At 35.4% G+C, this 15709-nt stretch overlaps 1 protein-coding gene across 2 annotated transcripts in view; it reads left to right on the top strand.

The window, feature by feature from the left end:
• Positions 1-15709, top strand: part of lpcat1 (lysophosphatidylcholine acyltransferase 1) — a 48181-nt gene that overhangs the window by 30107 nt on the left and 2365 nt on the right. For both annotated transcript variants that reach the window (XM_016270848.1, XM_016270847.1), the window contains 8 exons: positions 5689-5747; positions 6092-6126; positions 6394-6448; positions 6847-6929; positions 7099-7224; positions 14320-14473; positions 14610-14702; positions 14892-15033. In XM_016270848.1, the coding sequence (XP_016126334.1) occupies positions 5689-5747; positions 6092-6126; positions 6394-6448; positions 6847-6929; positions 7099-7224; positions 14320-14473; positions 14610-14702; positions 14892-15033 (747 nt within the window). The remainder of the gene's footprint in view (positions 1-5688; positions 5748-6091; positions 6127-6393; positions 6449-6846; positions 6930-7098; positions 7225-14319; positions 14474-14609; positions 14703-14891; positions 15034-15709) is intronic.

Genomic DNA, 15709 nt, shown 5'->3' with positions numbered 1-15709 from the left:
GGTATAACTTAAAAAAAAAAAAAAAAAAGGGTTTTTGAACGGCTCAGTTATTTTATAAAGGGCAAAATAAAAAGTATTTTATTCTTATGTAATTTGATTATTATTTGATTATTATTATTTTACAAGTTCTTGACATACATAAACACTGAAATGTTAACTGTAAATCAAAGTGCTTTTGTGCATTTTAGAACCAAGGTAAGTGCAGATACTGCTGTTTTATTGTCTTGTCCTCCACTTATTCTCTTGATCAATAACCAGTGTGCATAATCTATTAGACTGAAATAATAATATGTATTATTATTATTATTATTATTATTTACTACTACTCTACTACTAATACTACAGTAATAACCATATAATATATGGCTTTATTATGAGTATAATAGAACACACCAAAATGAACTTTTGAACTTTTCCACGACATTCTAATTTATTGAGATGCACCTGTACACTAGTGAAAATACTTATCAACCTTAGTGAAATACATTCATATGCATAACTGAAAAACCTCTTACATACACGAGTGAAACGAAAATATCAACCTTAGTGAAATTCATATAAGCATAAGTGAAATAAGTAAAGATTTCAGTAGATGATGAGAGCTAATTTCACTTGAAACGGAAGCTGTGTCAACACTTCCGTTTAATTTGGCGCGTCTCACAAACTCTGCACTTTAGCCTATATATAAAACCTAGAACGTTTATTACCAAAACTAATAAAAATACACCATGCTACAGGGCAGGCTATGCCTAATATAAAATAACTTACATAAAGTTTAAATAGGTATACAAAACTGGAAATAAGTAAACATGTATAATATAACAAAATAAATAAGAATGAACGTTTATTAGCAAAACGAATAAGAAAGCTTGGAGGCACGGCATACACCTTGATGTCAAATAAAATCAATAAATTACACAAAGTTTAAATAAAGTAAAAATCAGCAAACACTGTGGAACAATTAAATAAGAAACGAATGTTTAAAAAAAACTTCCAAAATCACCTTAGATAAACGGCAAAAGTCAAACAGGCTTTTCAAAATCCAAAATATTGCCAAACAGGCGTTTTTGCATTTCGTTTCGTAACTAAATCATCCACGATCGTCTTGTCTGTCTCAGCTCTCGTCACTCTTCTTGTCAGTCAGCTCGACTCACTCTCCTCACTGGAGAAATAAAGTCTGATCTGTGATGCAACTGTCGTTCGGCACGCTGCATTGAGCAGCCGTGTTCAGTTTTTAATTGTAGTGTCTGTTCTTTTACTGAACTAAATGATTTTTATTACTATAAAAAAATCTAAACGACGGTGGGGGTCGGTGCCGCGGTGGGAAAGTAACCGGTGTTGCGGCTTAACACCGTTATCACCGTCAACACCGTCTATCGCGGCAAGCCTAGTACCATTTAAAATTTGAATCCCATTGTTAAATAGGCTATATGGGATTTTTTTTCGTCTAGCAATTAAAGACCAGGCAACGGTCAGTGTTAACTTATTTAACTTTCACATTGCAATTTCATTAATACAGTGTATATGGCGGTATTTTTTATTTTGCACTGCATTGCTTTGCGTTTTAGGGTTAATGGGAAAACTTATGAAAATTAACCATGGTACGTATTTCCGCAATGGAAAATTAATGGATAATGTCCTGGCAGAAAATTATCAGTACATTTTACTAATTTTTTTCAGTATGTGCTACAGTTGCACAAATATCTTTAAATGAAAAAAATTACCTAATGCCTTGAATGAATCCATAAAACATTTTTAATTCTAAGAGAACTAGGTAGCCTATTGTAAATCATTAAGTGCTTTGCAGCTTTCCGACCTATTCAAAGCAGGTAACACTATTTACATGTAGTAATGATAAAGTCAAAGAAATGCAGTAACGTAATACTGGTCTTCAAATCATTATGTGCAGGGAAAAACACATGAACTCTAAATGTTCGTGCCGCGCTGTCAGTTCAGTGGCGCTAGCAAACACGTCCTCCCCGCACTGTCAAATCAGTCTCAGAGCCGCGCCGATGATAGGTCACCACGGCGTGAGCTCTGTAACATCGCGCTGTTTTATCCCACTTTCGGAATTGTACTTGACGACGGTAAAATGTTGTTTATATTACTAATAGCTTCAGACAACTTACGACTAACCACCATTGAAGAGTTTGTGAGACACGCGCCAAATTAAACGGAAGTGTTGACACAGCTTCCGTTTCAAGTGAAATTAGCTCTCATCATCTACTGAAATCTTTACTTATTTCACTTATGCATATGAATGAATTTCACTACAGTTGATCTTTTCGTTTCACTCGTGTATGTAAGAGGTTTTCAGTTATGCGTATGAATGAATTTCACTAAGGTTGATCAATATTTTTCGTTTCACTAGTGTTTGTAAGAGGCTTTTCAATAATTATGGTCTATACGGCCCCTCATACACTTCCGCTCATGTGGATGCAAGCTTTAGTCACGCACAGTAGCAGCTCAGAACCTCAATGGTGAAAGATGCAAATGGGTGATGGGTGATTTGTGTATTTGCATTAGTTGACTTGCTCGGTTTAAAACTTGGGTTGAGTTTGTCACAGGTGAGTGAGTTCAGTCTTAGAGGATAGATTGGCCAGTTTCTATTAGCAGCATGTAATAAGGAGCTGTTTGTTAGCTGAAGGGCATCTCTTATGCATATGAATGAATTTCACTACAGTTGATCTTTTCGTTTCACTCGTGTATGTAAGAGGTTTTCAGTTATGCGTATGAATGAATTTCACTAAGGTTGATCAATATTTTTCGTTTCACTAGTGTTTGTAAGAGGCTTTTCAATAATTATGGTCTATACGGCCCCTCATACACTTCCGCTCATGTGGATGCAAGCTTTAGTCACGCACAGTAGCAGCTCAGAACCTCAATGGTGAAAGATGCAAATGGGTGATGGGTGATTTGTGTATTTGCATTAGTTGACTTGCTCGGTTTAAAACTTGGGTTGAGTTCAGTCTTAGAGGATAGATTGGCCAGTTTCTATTAGCAGCATGTAATAAGGAGCTGTTTGTTAGCTGAAGGGCATCTCCCATCTCTTTACACCTTCCCAGACGTGATGAGATCTGACTGGCACAGAGTGAAACTGAGGCTCAAAATATAGAGAAAAAGAGACTGCAGTTGTTTTCTGAACTCTGTTACAAATTCTGATAAGGGATAGTTCACCCCAAAATAATAATAAAAAAATACTAACTTACCTCATCCACTCATACATATGTTGCTTAAAACATGTTGTTGTTGTTGTTTTCTCAGTGAACGCAAAAGGATTTATTTAACACAATGCCAAGCAGTTCTCATTTAATTGTTGTGACTGCTGTCAAGCTTTAAAAAGCACAAAATGTACTTCAATACTTATTTTTACTGTACAGAATACAGTAAAACCAATAATATTGTACTGTAATTATATATAATATTGTAATTATTAAAATTTAAAATAACTTTTCTATTTGCATATACTTTAATATGCAAGTTATTTCTGTGATGGTAAAGCTGAATTTCGGAAAACTTATGAAAATTAACCATGGTACGTATTTCCGCAATGGAAAATTAATGGATAATGTCCTGGCAGAAAATTATCAGTACATTTTACTAATTTTTTTCAGTATGTGCTACAGTTGCACAAATATCTTTAAATGAAAAAAATTACCTAATGCCTTGAATGAATCCATAAAACATTTTTAATTCTAAGAGAACTAGGTAGCCTATTGTAAATCATTAAGTGCTTTGCAGCTTTCCGACCTATTCAAAGCAGGTAACACTATTTACATGTAGTAATGATAAAGTCAAAGAAATGCAGTAACGTAATACTGGTCTTCAAATCATTATGTGCAGGGAAAAACACATGAACTCTAAATGTTCGTGCCGCGCTGTCAGTTCAGTGGCGCTAGCGAACACGTCCTCCCCGCACTGTCAAATCAGTCTCAGAGCCGCGCCGATGATAGGTCACCACGGCGTGAGCTCTGTAACATCGCGCTGTTTTATCCCACTTTCGGAATTGTACTTGACGACGGTAAAATGTTGTTTATATTACTAATAGCTTCAGACAACTTACGACTAACCGCCATTGACGAGTTTGTGAGACACGCGCCAAATTAAACCGAAGTGTTGACACAGCTTCCGTTTCAAGTGAAATTAGCTCTCATCATCTACTGAAATCTTTACTTATTTCACTTATGCATATGAATGAATTTCACTACAGTTGATCTTTTCGTTTCACTCGTGTATGTAAGAGGTTTTCAGTTATGCGTATGAATGAATTTCACTAAGGTTGATCAATATTTTTCGTTTCACTAGTGTTTGTAAGAGGCTTTTCAATAATTATGGTCTATACGGCCCCTCATACACTTCCGCTCATGTGGATGCAAGCTTTAGTCACGCACAGTAGCAGCTCAGAACCTCAATGGTGAAAGATGCAAATGGGTGATGGGTGATTTGTGTATTTGCATTAGTTGACTTGCTCGGTTTAAAACTTGGGTTGAGTTCAGTCTTAGAGGATAGATTGGCCAGTTTCTATTAGCAGCATGTAATAAGGAGCTGTTTGTTAGCTGAAGGGCATCTCCCATCTCTTTACACCTTCCCAGACGTGATGAGATCTGACTGGCACAGAGTGAAACTGAGGCTCAAAATATAGAGAAAAAGAGACTGCAGTTGTTTTCTGAACTCTGTTACAAATTCTGATAAGGGATAGTTCACCCCAAAATAATAATAAAAAAATACTAACTTACCTCATCCACTCATTCATATGTTGCTTAAAACATGTTGTTGTTGTTGTTTTCTCAGTGAACGCAAAATGATTTATTTAACACAATGCCAAGCAGTTCTCATTTAATTGTTGTGACTGCTGTCAAGCTTTAAAAAGCACAAAATGTACTTCAATACTTATTTTTACTGTACAGAATACAGTAAAACCAATAATATTGTACTGTAATTATATATAATATTGTAATTATTAAAATTTAAAATAACTTTTCTATTTGCATATACTTTAATATGCAAGTTATTTCTGTGATGGTAAAGCTGAATTTCAGCATCATTACTTGAATCCCTCAGAAATCATTCAAATATGGAACTTTTCTTATCAATGTTGAAAACAGTTTTTTATTTTATTTTGTGGAAACTTTTTTTTTTTAAGTTAAAAATAACAGCATTCATTTGAAATATAGATCTTTTGTAACAATATAATTATGATCAATTAATGTGTCTTTTCTGAAAAAAAATACAGTATATGCACTGCAGAAGTTGTGCCAGATATAATAAAAAAAAAAAAAAATTAACAAAATAAGCAATCCGCCTCCTCAAAAGACAGTTTCAAGTGTAAAACGTTCTTGAAAGAAACATTCAGCTCATTATAAAGTTGTGTATTGACAGAAAGAGTGTTCTAATCCTCTTACTGATGTAATATTATTAATTTTCTCATTCTGCATCTTCTTGTAAAGCTTGAGTGTTATGCAAGTTCTTGGTTTGTGTCATATCTAAATATTAAAAACAGTGAAGCTGGATGAGGTGAGGAGTGGATTTGGATACTTAAGCTCACACCCACATTCAAACAGAGGGCTCATGTTTCAGCACAGGCTATAGTTTTAATGCCACACCCAGCCCTCCGAGTGGAACAAGGTCAAAGCACAAGTCCTCTCATTCTCATTTGTTTACTGTGCTTTGGTCCCTCTTTTCCTGCAGGTGCGTTTATCCCTGGAGTTCCCGTGCAGCCTGTGCTGTTGCGGTATCCTAATGAGATGGTAAGAATAAACTCTACGCCCAAACAGGTAGTGTCTTACACTCGTACTTAATGTCTGCAGCTGTGCGCTGTGTCCCCATTCATGAAGACTATGAATTTATTTTTCATAGTTATACTTCTATTCCCTGTCAAAACCTTTCTGTATATTATGTCTTTGTTTCCGTCTCTCATGAATAACACAAGCTGTTGTGCTGTAGGAGAAGCAAGGTCACGTTCAAGTGGTTAGGTTAGGTGTGTGTGCGGGATAGTTCGTTATTTAGGAGGATACTGCCAGTATAACACGTGTTTTTGTTTGAGATGCCAAGCCTATTCATTGCCTTCTTTCTCTTCTCACTTCCCCGACAGGATACAATCTCATGGACGTGGCAAGGGCCTGGAGCGTGAGTCTCTTGAGTTCACTTAAAGGGATAGTAGCCCAAAAATTTAAAAAATTGTCATTATTTAGTCACCCACATGCACCTATATGCATTTCTTTCTTCTGCTGAACACAAATATATTTTGAAGAATGTTGGTAGCTAAACAGTTTGTTTTCAATTACTTACATTGTTGTTGTTGTTTTTTTGGAGTAGATTAATGGTCCAGATATATGCATGATATGTGCTTGTATCTATTTGTTAATTAAAATCAAATTCCATTATCTTTTTTAGGTTTAAGATTCTATGGCTCACATTATGTCAGCTACATAACTCTGTAGAAATAGAGGTGAGAACTCATATTGTGGTATAAAGATCATGTTATTTTAGTATTCGTACACTATTACAAATAATATTATACTTTTATATTATTTTGAAGCTTTTATTTTATATTTTCAGTTTTGGTTTAGTCATTGTTCTTCATTTTTATTTTACATTTATTTATTTGTTTACTTTTTCAATTTTAGTCATTTAGTTTTACTCTTAAATTTAGTAATTCAAATACTTTTTTATACATTTCAATTTTCATCTAACTTTGATCATCTAATAATTTCATTTAATTTGATTTAATATCTAATTTGAATTTCTTTTTTGCTTAATATTTTAAATATTCTTAGTTTTAGTTAACAATAACAACACTGGTAATTATGCACAAATCAGATTTGATGATGATAAAGTTCTGTCCAGTATCTTCCTACATACACCCCATCAGAGGAGGAGAAGAAGGATCCAGCCCTGTTTGCCAAAAATGTGAGACGTATCATGGCCAAGTGAGTGGATTTTAAAGAACAAAGTGTTTTTGTTGTGACAGATTTTATTAACACTTTATTTCATACTGATAAAAGGAAATTTGACGTCTGTTTGTTTGGCTTTACATTTCTTTCTCTTAAAAGGCCCAAGTGTCCTGTAATCAGTATTGTGTGTGTGCTTTCTCCATAGGGCACTTGGGTTGCGCATTATCGATTACTCCTTTGAGGACTGCCAGCTTGCTATGGCCAAAGGCCCTCTGCGATTGCCCAAACACACCTGTTTGCTGGAGTTTGCCAGACTGGTACGACATTTAGGGTGAGTAGAGCAGTAGTTTTAAGCGGGTCGCCACATCTACGATAATGTACACTACTGTTCAAAAATATGGGGTTGATATGATTTTTTAAAAAGAAGTTATGTTTATCCAGGGATGCATTAAATTGATCGAAAGTGAGAGTAAGGACATATATGATGATTTTAGTCCTTACAAAAGATAGAAAGTGAAAAAGAAAGCAAAGCAGAAAATGCAATACGGACAAACCAGTACCTTGTAAACGCAACTTAACAATAACACAACATAACAATTGTTTATCTGTTATCATGAGGATGTCCTGAATTGGTGAGTGACCATTGATCAGACCAGGCTTCATTACGAGAACAACAGGAAGATACAGTCAGTGGAAAGTTTTCCTGTGGTTTCTGGAAGTTGCTTAAAGTCGGTCTGTCAGATGAGAGCTTGTTAGACCGAGGCAGTTCTTGCTGTGTGTCTGTGCAGTGTGCTTTAGATCAGGGGTAGGCAAGTTCGGTCCTAGAGTTCAGCTCCAACCCTAATCAAACACACCTGAACAAGCTAATCGATGTCTTCAGGATTACTAAGGCTATAGGCAGGTGAGCTTTTTTATTTTTATTTTTTCAGGGTTGGAGCTGAACTCTGCAGGACTGCGGCTCTCTAGGACCGAACTTGCCTACCCCTGCTTTAGATGATCTCTGTAGCTTGGACTTAGGGTAGTCTGTGGGTGTCTTGCAGACCAGCAGGCTGGGACGGTCTTTTGAAATAACAGACTTCATCTCTCATTTTCTAGGATGAAAGAATCAGTTCTCATGTTTTTATTGGGGAGCTGAGTTAAGTAGGTTGTAAGAGTGAAGGACAGTTTAGGATGTCTCGGGGACACGAGGTGCTGGTTTGGTCACTGGGTGAATCAGTCATCCAGCCAATCAATCCATCAGCACCACTCGCCACTACATATCATAGTATTGATCTCTGAAACTTCAGTAGAACCACACCATAAAGAATCGTTACGTTCAGTAGTACGAGCAGCCCTGTGCTGACTGATGCCCTCTGCCTGCCAGCATAATGAGAGGAAGTTAAACATGGCCTTTGTTCAGTGTTGCCAGATTGGAAATGTCCAAGTATTTTACCAGAAGCTCAAAATGATCATATTTGGAAGAAAATTATCGTACACGAGTCAAACGTACAGAATACAGCTATTTATCTAAACCAACAACTTTTTGACACGACCTGCAAATTACCACAATAGATAATTGGACGCGAGCAGTGCGACAAAATACTATAGAAACCATTATAATCGGTGACTGTTTGCACTGGATGCGACATGACACATCCCAGACAGTAAACTTATGTCTCGTTCTATCTATTAAAATTATATTTAACACTCGCTTTGTTGCGTCCAGTGTAGACAGACTTTAGCTGTTAACTCCACATCTGAGCCGCTGTCATCGGAAGCCTGTTTTTTGCCAGATGTTGAGGGGGTTCTTGCCGTCATAGACCGCAACATAGTGCTCATTGGCTTTAAAGCAGGGCACCCTCCTGCATTCTTAACACATTCTGAGGTGTGCACAAGTGCATTTAGAGTGTCTGTAATGAGCCAATTTCGTGTATGAATATAGAAGCCCTATGATTACAACTACCATCATTTGAATTGTCATAAAATTATTAAATTATCAAATACGATAATTATCGTACGTCTGGCAACACTGCCTTTGTTAGCTTTGGATTAGAAGTTGAGGTTTGATTTTACACTGGTGCTAAAGCAGTGAGCTGGTTTGTACTGATGAAGTTCATCTGGTAGTGAACATGGTGCCCTCTAGTGAATATGATGAAGAAATACAATCAACAAAGGTTTGTAAGATGGCTTGCTGTAATTAAAGTTGAAATCAGAGTATATAACATTCAGTAAGCAACAAATATGTGTAAAAAATGTATTTGGCAAGTACGGTAAATAAAACATTAATAATCTTTTTCCCTTATTTTTTTTTAAGGAGTGCAATATAATGCATGTGATGCTACATTTTATGTTGTGACAACATTCTGAGATTTTAAGCCTAACTTTATCTATCTATCTATCTATCTATCTATCTATCTATCTATCTATCTATCTATCTATCTATCTATCTATCTATCTATCTATCTATCTATCTATCTATCTATCTATCTATCTATCTATCTATCTATCTATCTGATAAAAGTAAAGTCAGTAAATAAAACCAGAGACACTACTTTAAAAGTTTGGATTCACTTTAAAAATGTGTTTTAAAGAACCTGAAACTTGAAAGCTTTAAAAAGATGAAAGGGAACTTAATAAACCCTGAAGGTTAAGGTTGCTGAAGCTTTTAATCATTATTTCATATCGTTAGCTAAAAATTATTTAATGAACTTCTAGGGTGGCCTGATATTTATAATGAAAAGTGGTGCAGTCTTTTTATGGGCAATGTGGAAATGTTCAGGATTCTCTTAAGATCAGTCACTGAAAGTAGTTGTATTAATAAAACGTAAATAAGTCACCTGGGATTGATGATAATAAAATTTTAGAGACTGTGCAAATTTATCATTTGACCAAGGAAAATTTCCAAGTGAGTTTAAAAGTATTAGAGTTATACAATCCGTGTATCATTCAATCGTTTTTTTGAGTAGAAGGTAGAAAAATTAGAAAACGGCTCCTCCAAAAAACGAGAAACGAGAATTCAGCTTAAATTTTCGTTTTTCGTTCATGGGTGGATAAATGAATAAACAGCTTCAATATTTGATTTCTAAATGTGGGCAGGAATTAAACGCCCCTTTCTGCTGATTGGTCAGCTGAAGATCAAACCGTGCCATCAGTTCTTCCGCAGTATCACGCAGCAGAATAATAGTCCTCCACTGCTGCAGTTGTACGGATTCTTAACGCATTTATTGCAACTACATTTAATATTTTTTTTAATCAAACAAACAGTCAAATTAATAGCTGGACACAACTCGTACGGGGGTCGAGTCTAGACAGGGCTTTCTTCTGTGTAGATATAAATTCTATTCTTTGTATCAGCTGGGCATGGCAGGGTATGATATGACAGCTGTCATAGCCTACCCTGCTCACCCAGTAAGTCTGTTTGTTTAATTAAGAAATTAATTAATTTGTTTCAAAATAAATATTTTAAACACTAAGACAAAAAGGAAAGAATAATAAATTGCCGTGTATCATTCGATCATTCGTTTTTTGATTTAATATTGAAAGTTGAAAAATGAGAAAACGGCTCCTTTTTCGTTTTTCCGTTTTTCTCCAAAAAACGAGAAATGAGAATTCAGCTTAAATTTTCGTTTTTCGTTCATGGGTGGAAAAATTAATAAACAGCTTGAATATTCGATTTCTACACGTGGGCGGGAATTAAACGCCCCTTTCTGCTGATTGGTCAGCTGAAGATCAAACCGTGCCATCAGTTCTTCCGCAGTATCACGCAGCAGAATAATAGTCCTCCACTGCTGCAGTTGTACGGATTCTTAACGCATTTATTGCAACTACATTTAATATTTTTTTTAATCAAACAAACAGTCAAATTAATAGCTGGACACAACTCGTACGGGGGTCGAGTCTAGACAGGGCTTTCTTCTGTGTAGATATAAATTCTATTCTTTGTATCAGCTGGGCATGGCAGGGTATGATATGACAGCTGTCATAGCCTACCCTGCTCACCCAGTAAGTCTGTTTGTTTAATTAAGAAATTAATTAATTTGTTTCAAAATAAATATTTTAAACACTAAGACAAAAAGGAAAGAATAATAAATTGGCTTGGGTTGACCTATGTTCACGCAAGAACTGTCATTCTGACTGACAACCGGAGAACAACAGATATTAAATATAGCCTACTGTTAGTTATATAATGTAGTCTTGTTTTATTAAAATTGATTATAATTGATATCTCAAAAGGATATGCACTTGTGCGTGGCATGAGCTGCTGCGCACTCGCACTGCAACGCAAGATTTTCATAAAATATAATAACTTGCCATTTCCATTTGTTTCTCACCAAACCCTCAGAATACATTCAGAATGCACAGGAAATAAGCAGCAGTCATATTTAAAGCAGTTTAAATTAATATTGAGTGCTGATTGATGTTCACTTGGATTTTTTCCCACATCGAGGGGAAATAACTTAATTTTATAGTCATTTATAGTCGTATAAATGACTATAAAACGTAATTGGCCGTCATTTATAGTCGTATGGTAAAATGTATATTTTTAATTGTGTAACGTTACATTCAAAATAACTACAAAATGTTATGCCTTTGAAAAAATAAGTAGAACAACAGAATGCGTTGCTTTAGCGCGTCTCGGTCTCCTTGAGCATCTTTCTGGCGCATGCCACAAACATCAACCACAGGGAATACTCGTCTTTTAAAAGGCTTCATTTAGATTATTTTACATTAAATGCATCATATAAGTCACTTTGGAATAAATCACAGTAGGCCTGTGTATCATGATAAAAAAAACACTTTACAGTCTGGAAATACTTTAGGCTATAGCAAATTATTTCTTGGACCCCCTATCACTTTAAGAACTGCTGGTCTACACAGAAGAAAGACCTGTCTAGACTCTGCCCCTGTACGAGTTGTGTCGAGCTATTCATTAGTCTGTTTGTTTGATGAAAAATATGAAATTGATAAAATGGGTTATTAATCCGTACAACTGCAGCAGCAGAGGACTATTATTCTGCTGCGTGATACTGCAGAAGAACTGATGAAGGCACGGTTTGATCTTCGGCTGACCAATCAGCAGAAAGAGGCGTTTAATTCCCGCCCATGTGTAGAAATCGAATATTCAAGCGGTTTATTCATTTTTCCACCCATGAACGAAAAACGAAAATTTAAGATGAATTTTCGTTTTTCGGGGGGAAAAAAAAGACAAAAAAGGAGCCGTTTTCTCATTTTTCTATTTTCAATATTAAATAAAAAAACGAATGATCGAATGATACACGGATTTTATACCCTTATATAAAAAGGGATGTAAGTTAGCCTGTTTCAGTCTTAGTTGTGATGTCTAAGATAATGAAAAGTAAAGAAAAGAAAAAAGAAAAACATGTCTGACCGGAATGAAAAATATATTGGTAAAAACAATATTTTGTAAGAGTACTGTAGACCACACCATTTTATTGTATAAATTAAAGGAAGTTGGGTTTGAGAAGCCAGAGAGTTGATGTTAAGGGTATATTGTGTGGTCCTTTTATCAATCAATTGTGGAGTTCCTCAAGAGAGTATTTTACTGTAGGTCCCTTATTTTTTCTCTTATATATATATAAATGATCTTAAAGCATCGTGTTCAGAGGAACTTTTTCTTCATGCTGTCGATGCAGCAATTTTAGCATTTCTTCAAGATAAATGGGTCCTGGAGAAAATGAGTTTGCAGTTACAAGAGATGTCCAAATAGTTTTTAGATAATAAACTTTCTCGATATATAGGTAAATCTGAAGCCATTCTCTTTGCTTCTAGAATGAAATTAAAGCAGTATGACACTTTTTTTTTGGTTAAGATTAACAATATTGTATCAACAATATTGAGTCAAAAAATTTAGTAAATTATTTGGTTTGTTTAATATGTAAAACATTAACAGGTGATTTAATGGCTAGAAAGGTACTGTATTCACGAAAACATCAGATTAGGTTTTTAGCGAGGCAAGGCGATTTGTTGGATGTTTATTCCTTAATTTCTGGCAGGGGCCTTATTTCCATAGCGCTCCAAATGGTGATTGAACCGCTATGGAAATAAGCCAATGGCTTTGTGTGTTTTATCCTCACATGGGATACTTATTTGTTACAGTTTTGTCAAACTTGTATCTTGTCAAATAAATTTAAATTAAATTCGCCTAGGATGCATTAAATTACAGTGATTATACGTACACTACTACTCAAGTTTAGGGGCTGTAATGTTTTTGAAAGAAGTCTCTCATGATTTGATCAATTAATTGATCAATATTGTGAAATATTATTACAATTTTAAAACAACCGTCTTTTATTCAATTTAAAAAAAAAAAATTTATTCCTGTGATGATAAAGCTGAATTTTCAGCATCGTTACTCCAGTCTTCAGTGTCACATGATCCTTCAGAAATCATTCTGTTATGATGATATATTGCTCAAGAAACATTTCTTATCAATTTTGAAAACTGGATTCTTTGAAATCTAGGATTATTTGATGAATAGGAAGTTGAAGAAAAAAACTGCATTTATTTGAAATAGAAATCTTTTGTAACATTATAAATGTCTTTTACTGTCACTTTTGATCAATTTAATACATTGTTGCTCAATAAAAGTATTAATTAATAATGGTTAAAAAATATATTATAGACCCCAAACATTTAACTAGTTGAATAATGTTTCTATTTCTATTACCAAATATGATTTTCTATAAACATGTAGCAGTGACATCTGAACAGACCTCATGCGTTCTTATGCAGTCAGTTTCAGGTTCAGAGGTTCAGCTGATGTTTTATCATGCGTTCTGCAGTGTTTCCCGTGTTATTCTGTAGGATGATTCTTCAAACTGTTCCAGCAGCAGCTCAACATCTCAAACATGGATTCATTTATCTATAATACTCTTTTGTAGTCTTGTACCATCCAGTCTTTGTTCTTTGTGCCCATCTTGCTCCTTTTTTTCTTTTTTTTTGGCAATGTCAGATGTGACTTTTTCTTTGAAACTCTTAAAAGCCCAGCATCTCAGAGTCGTCTCTGCACTGCTGGTGATGAAACCGCTGTTTAGTGTGTACTGTTCAATGCAGCTGCCAGCTGAGCTCCAGTCAGGGGTCTGTTTCTCGAACTAGAGACCCTGATGTTCTCGTCCTCTTGTTATTCTGGGTCGTCCATTTCTCTCCCTGTGCTGGTTAGATCCAGTTTGCTTTCTTCTTTCAAGACAGTAGCTCACTGAACAACCTTCAACTCTCAAAATAACAATTCAATGAGTTTCTTTTTTGAAACCACTACCAAGAAATGCAAGTGTTCTCAGTCCTTGCAAAGATTGTTACAGTTCATTGGGCAACACAAGCATTTTCAAAGTATTCTTGAGTGCCAAATTGCATATTTTATTATTTTCTCCAACCATTTGCACATTTGGCAAAACAATAATGGTGGATTTTATTTTGTCTTGTCTCTCAGGCTGAAGGCGGGGGTCACTGATGAAGTCCTGCACGAGGAAGCCTCTAGGGCCCGTGAACTGTGTGGAAGCAGACTGGACGTGGAGGGATTTTCTCAGTACCTCAACCAACCCATGACAGAAGCAGTACAGGACGTCTTCTCACTTTTTGAGGAGGTTAAACATGTATCAAAACGTCTTTATTACATCATACTGAACAGAAATCAAATAAAGTCTGCCTTTCAAACACATCAGTTATGTGTTTCCATGATGTCTGTCTGATTGTGATAACATTTGAATGAATTGTTTCCAGCACGGGAAGATGGATGTGAGGGAATATGTCATCGCCCTGTCTGTGGTTTGTAGACCTTTCAGATATCTGGAGACCATTAAACTGGCATACAGGGTGAGTTGGGTTTCTGCAAGCTCTCTTTGTTTCAAATAGACAAGCTTGAGTTTGTATGAGTCAGAATCTCGCTTTTTTTCCCCTGTTTAATAGATTCTAGTTCTTAATGTTTAGTTGGATATAATGAACTTTTTAGGTCTTGATGGTAAGGAAAGATGGATGTTCTCTGAATTGTTGTCTTCTGTCCAGATGTTTGAAGCACAGGAGGATGGAGCAGTTGTAGAAGATGAGTTGGCCGTCATTCTGAAAACTGCTCTGGGAATTGGAGATTTTGCTGTTTGCGACCTTTTCAGGGCCATCGATTGTCAAGACAAAGGAAAGATCACATTTGGTAGGACCATTTACATCATGCCTTCACTTCCTCATTGTTTGTGGTCACACTAACCAAAATTAAAAAGTTATCTTGTTTCTTGTTTATTTATTTATATAGCACTACTAGAAGAACCCCAAGGGTTACCCACAGTGTTTTACATTAAAAAAAAACAAAGAACCAAAAACAGTCACACACATATTGACCAATCAAACAATCACATATAACCAGCTGTATAGTCAGCAGATTCTTAAACATTGACAGAGGTTTAGCAGACCTAATATGTGACCCTGGAGCACAAAACCAGTCTTAAGTCGCACGGGTATATTTGTAGCAATAGCCAACAATACATTGTATGGGCCAAAATTATCGATTTTTCTTTTATGCCAAAAATCATTGGGATATTAAGTAAAGATCATGTTCCATGAAGATATTTAGTAAATTTCCTACTGTAAATATATAAAAACTTAATTTTTGATTAGTAATATGCATTGAGGATTTCATTTGGACAACTTTAAAGGCGATTTTCTCAATATTTTGATTTCTTTGCACCCTCAGATTCCAGATTTTCAAATAGTTGTATCTCGGCCAAATATTGTCCAAACAAATCATACATCAATGGCTTATTTATTCAGCTTTCAGATGATCTATAAATCTCAATTTCAAAAAATTGACCCTTATGACTGGTTTTGTGGTC

Source organism: Sinocyclocheilus grahami, unplaced genomic scaffold (genome assembly GCF_001515645.1).
Source record: "Sinocyclocheilus grahami isolate Dianchi unplaced genomic scaffold, SAMN03320097.WGS_v1.1 scaffold58.1, whole genome shotgun sequence".
Classification (NCBI taxonomy): domain Eukaryota; kingdom Metazoa; phylum Chordata; class Actinopteri; order Cypriniformes; family Cyprinidae; genus Sinocyclocheilus; species Sinocyclocheilus grahami.
This window is presented reverse-complemented; position numbering and strand designations above follow the sequence as displayed.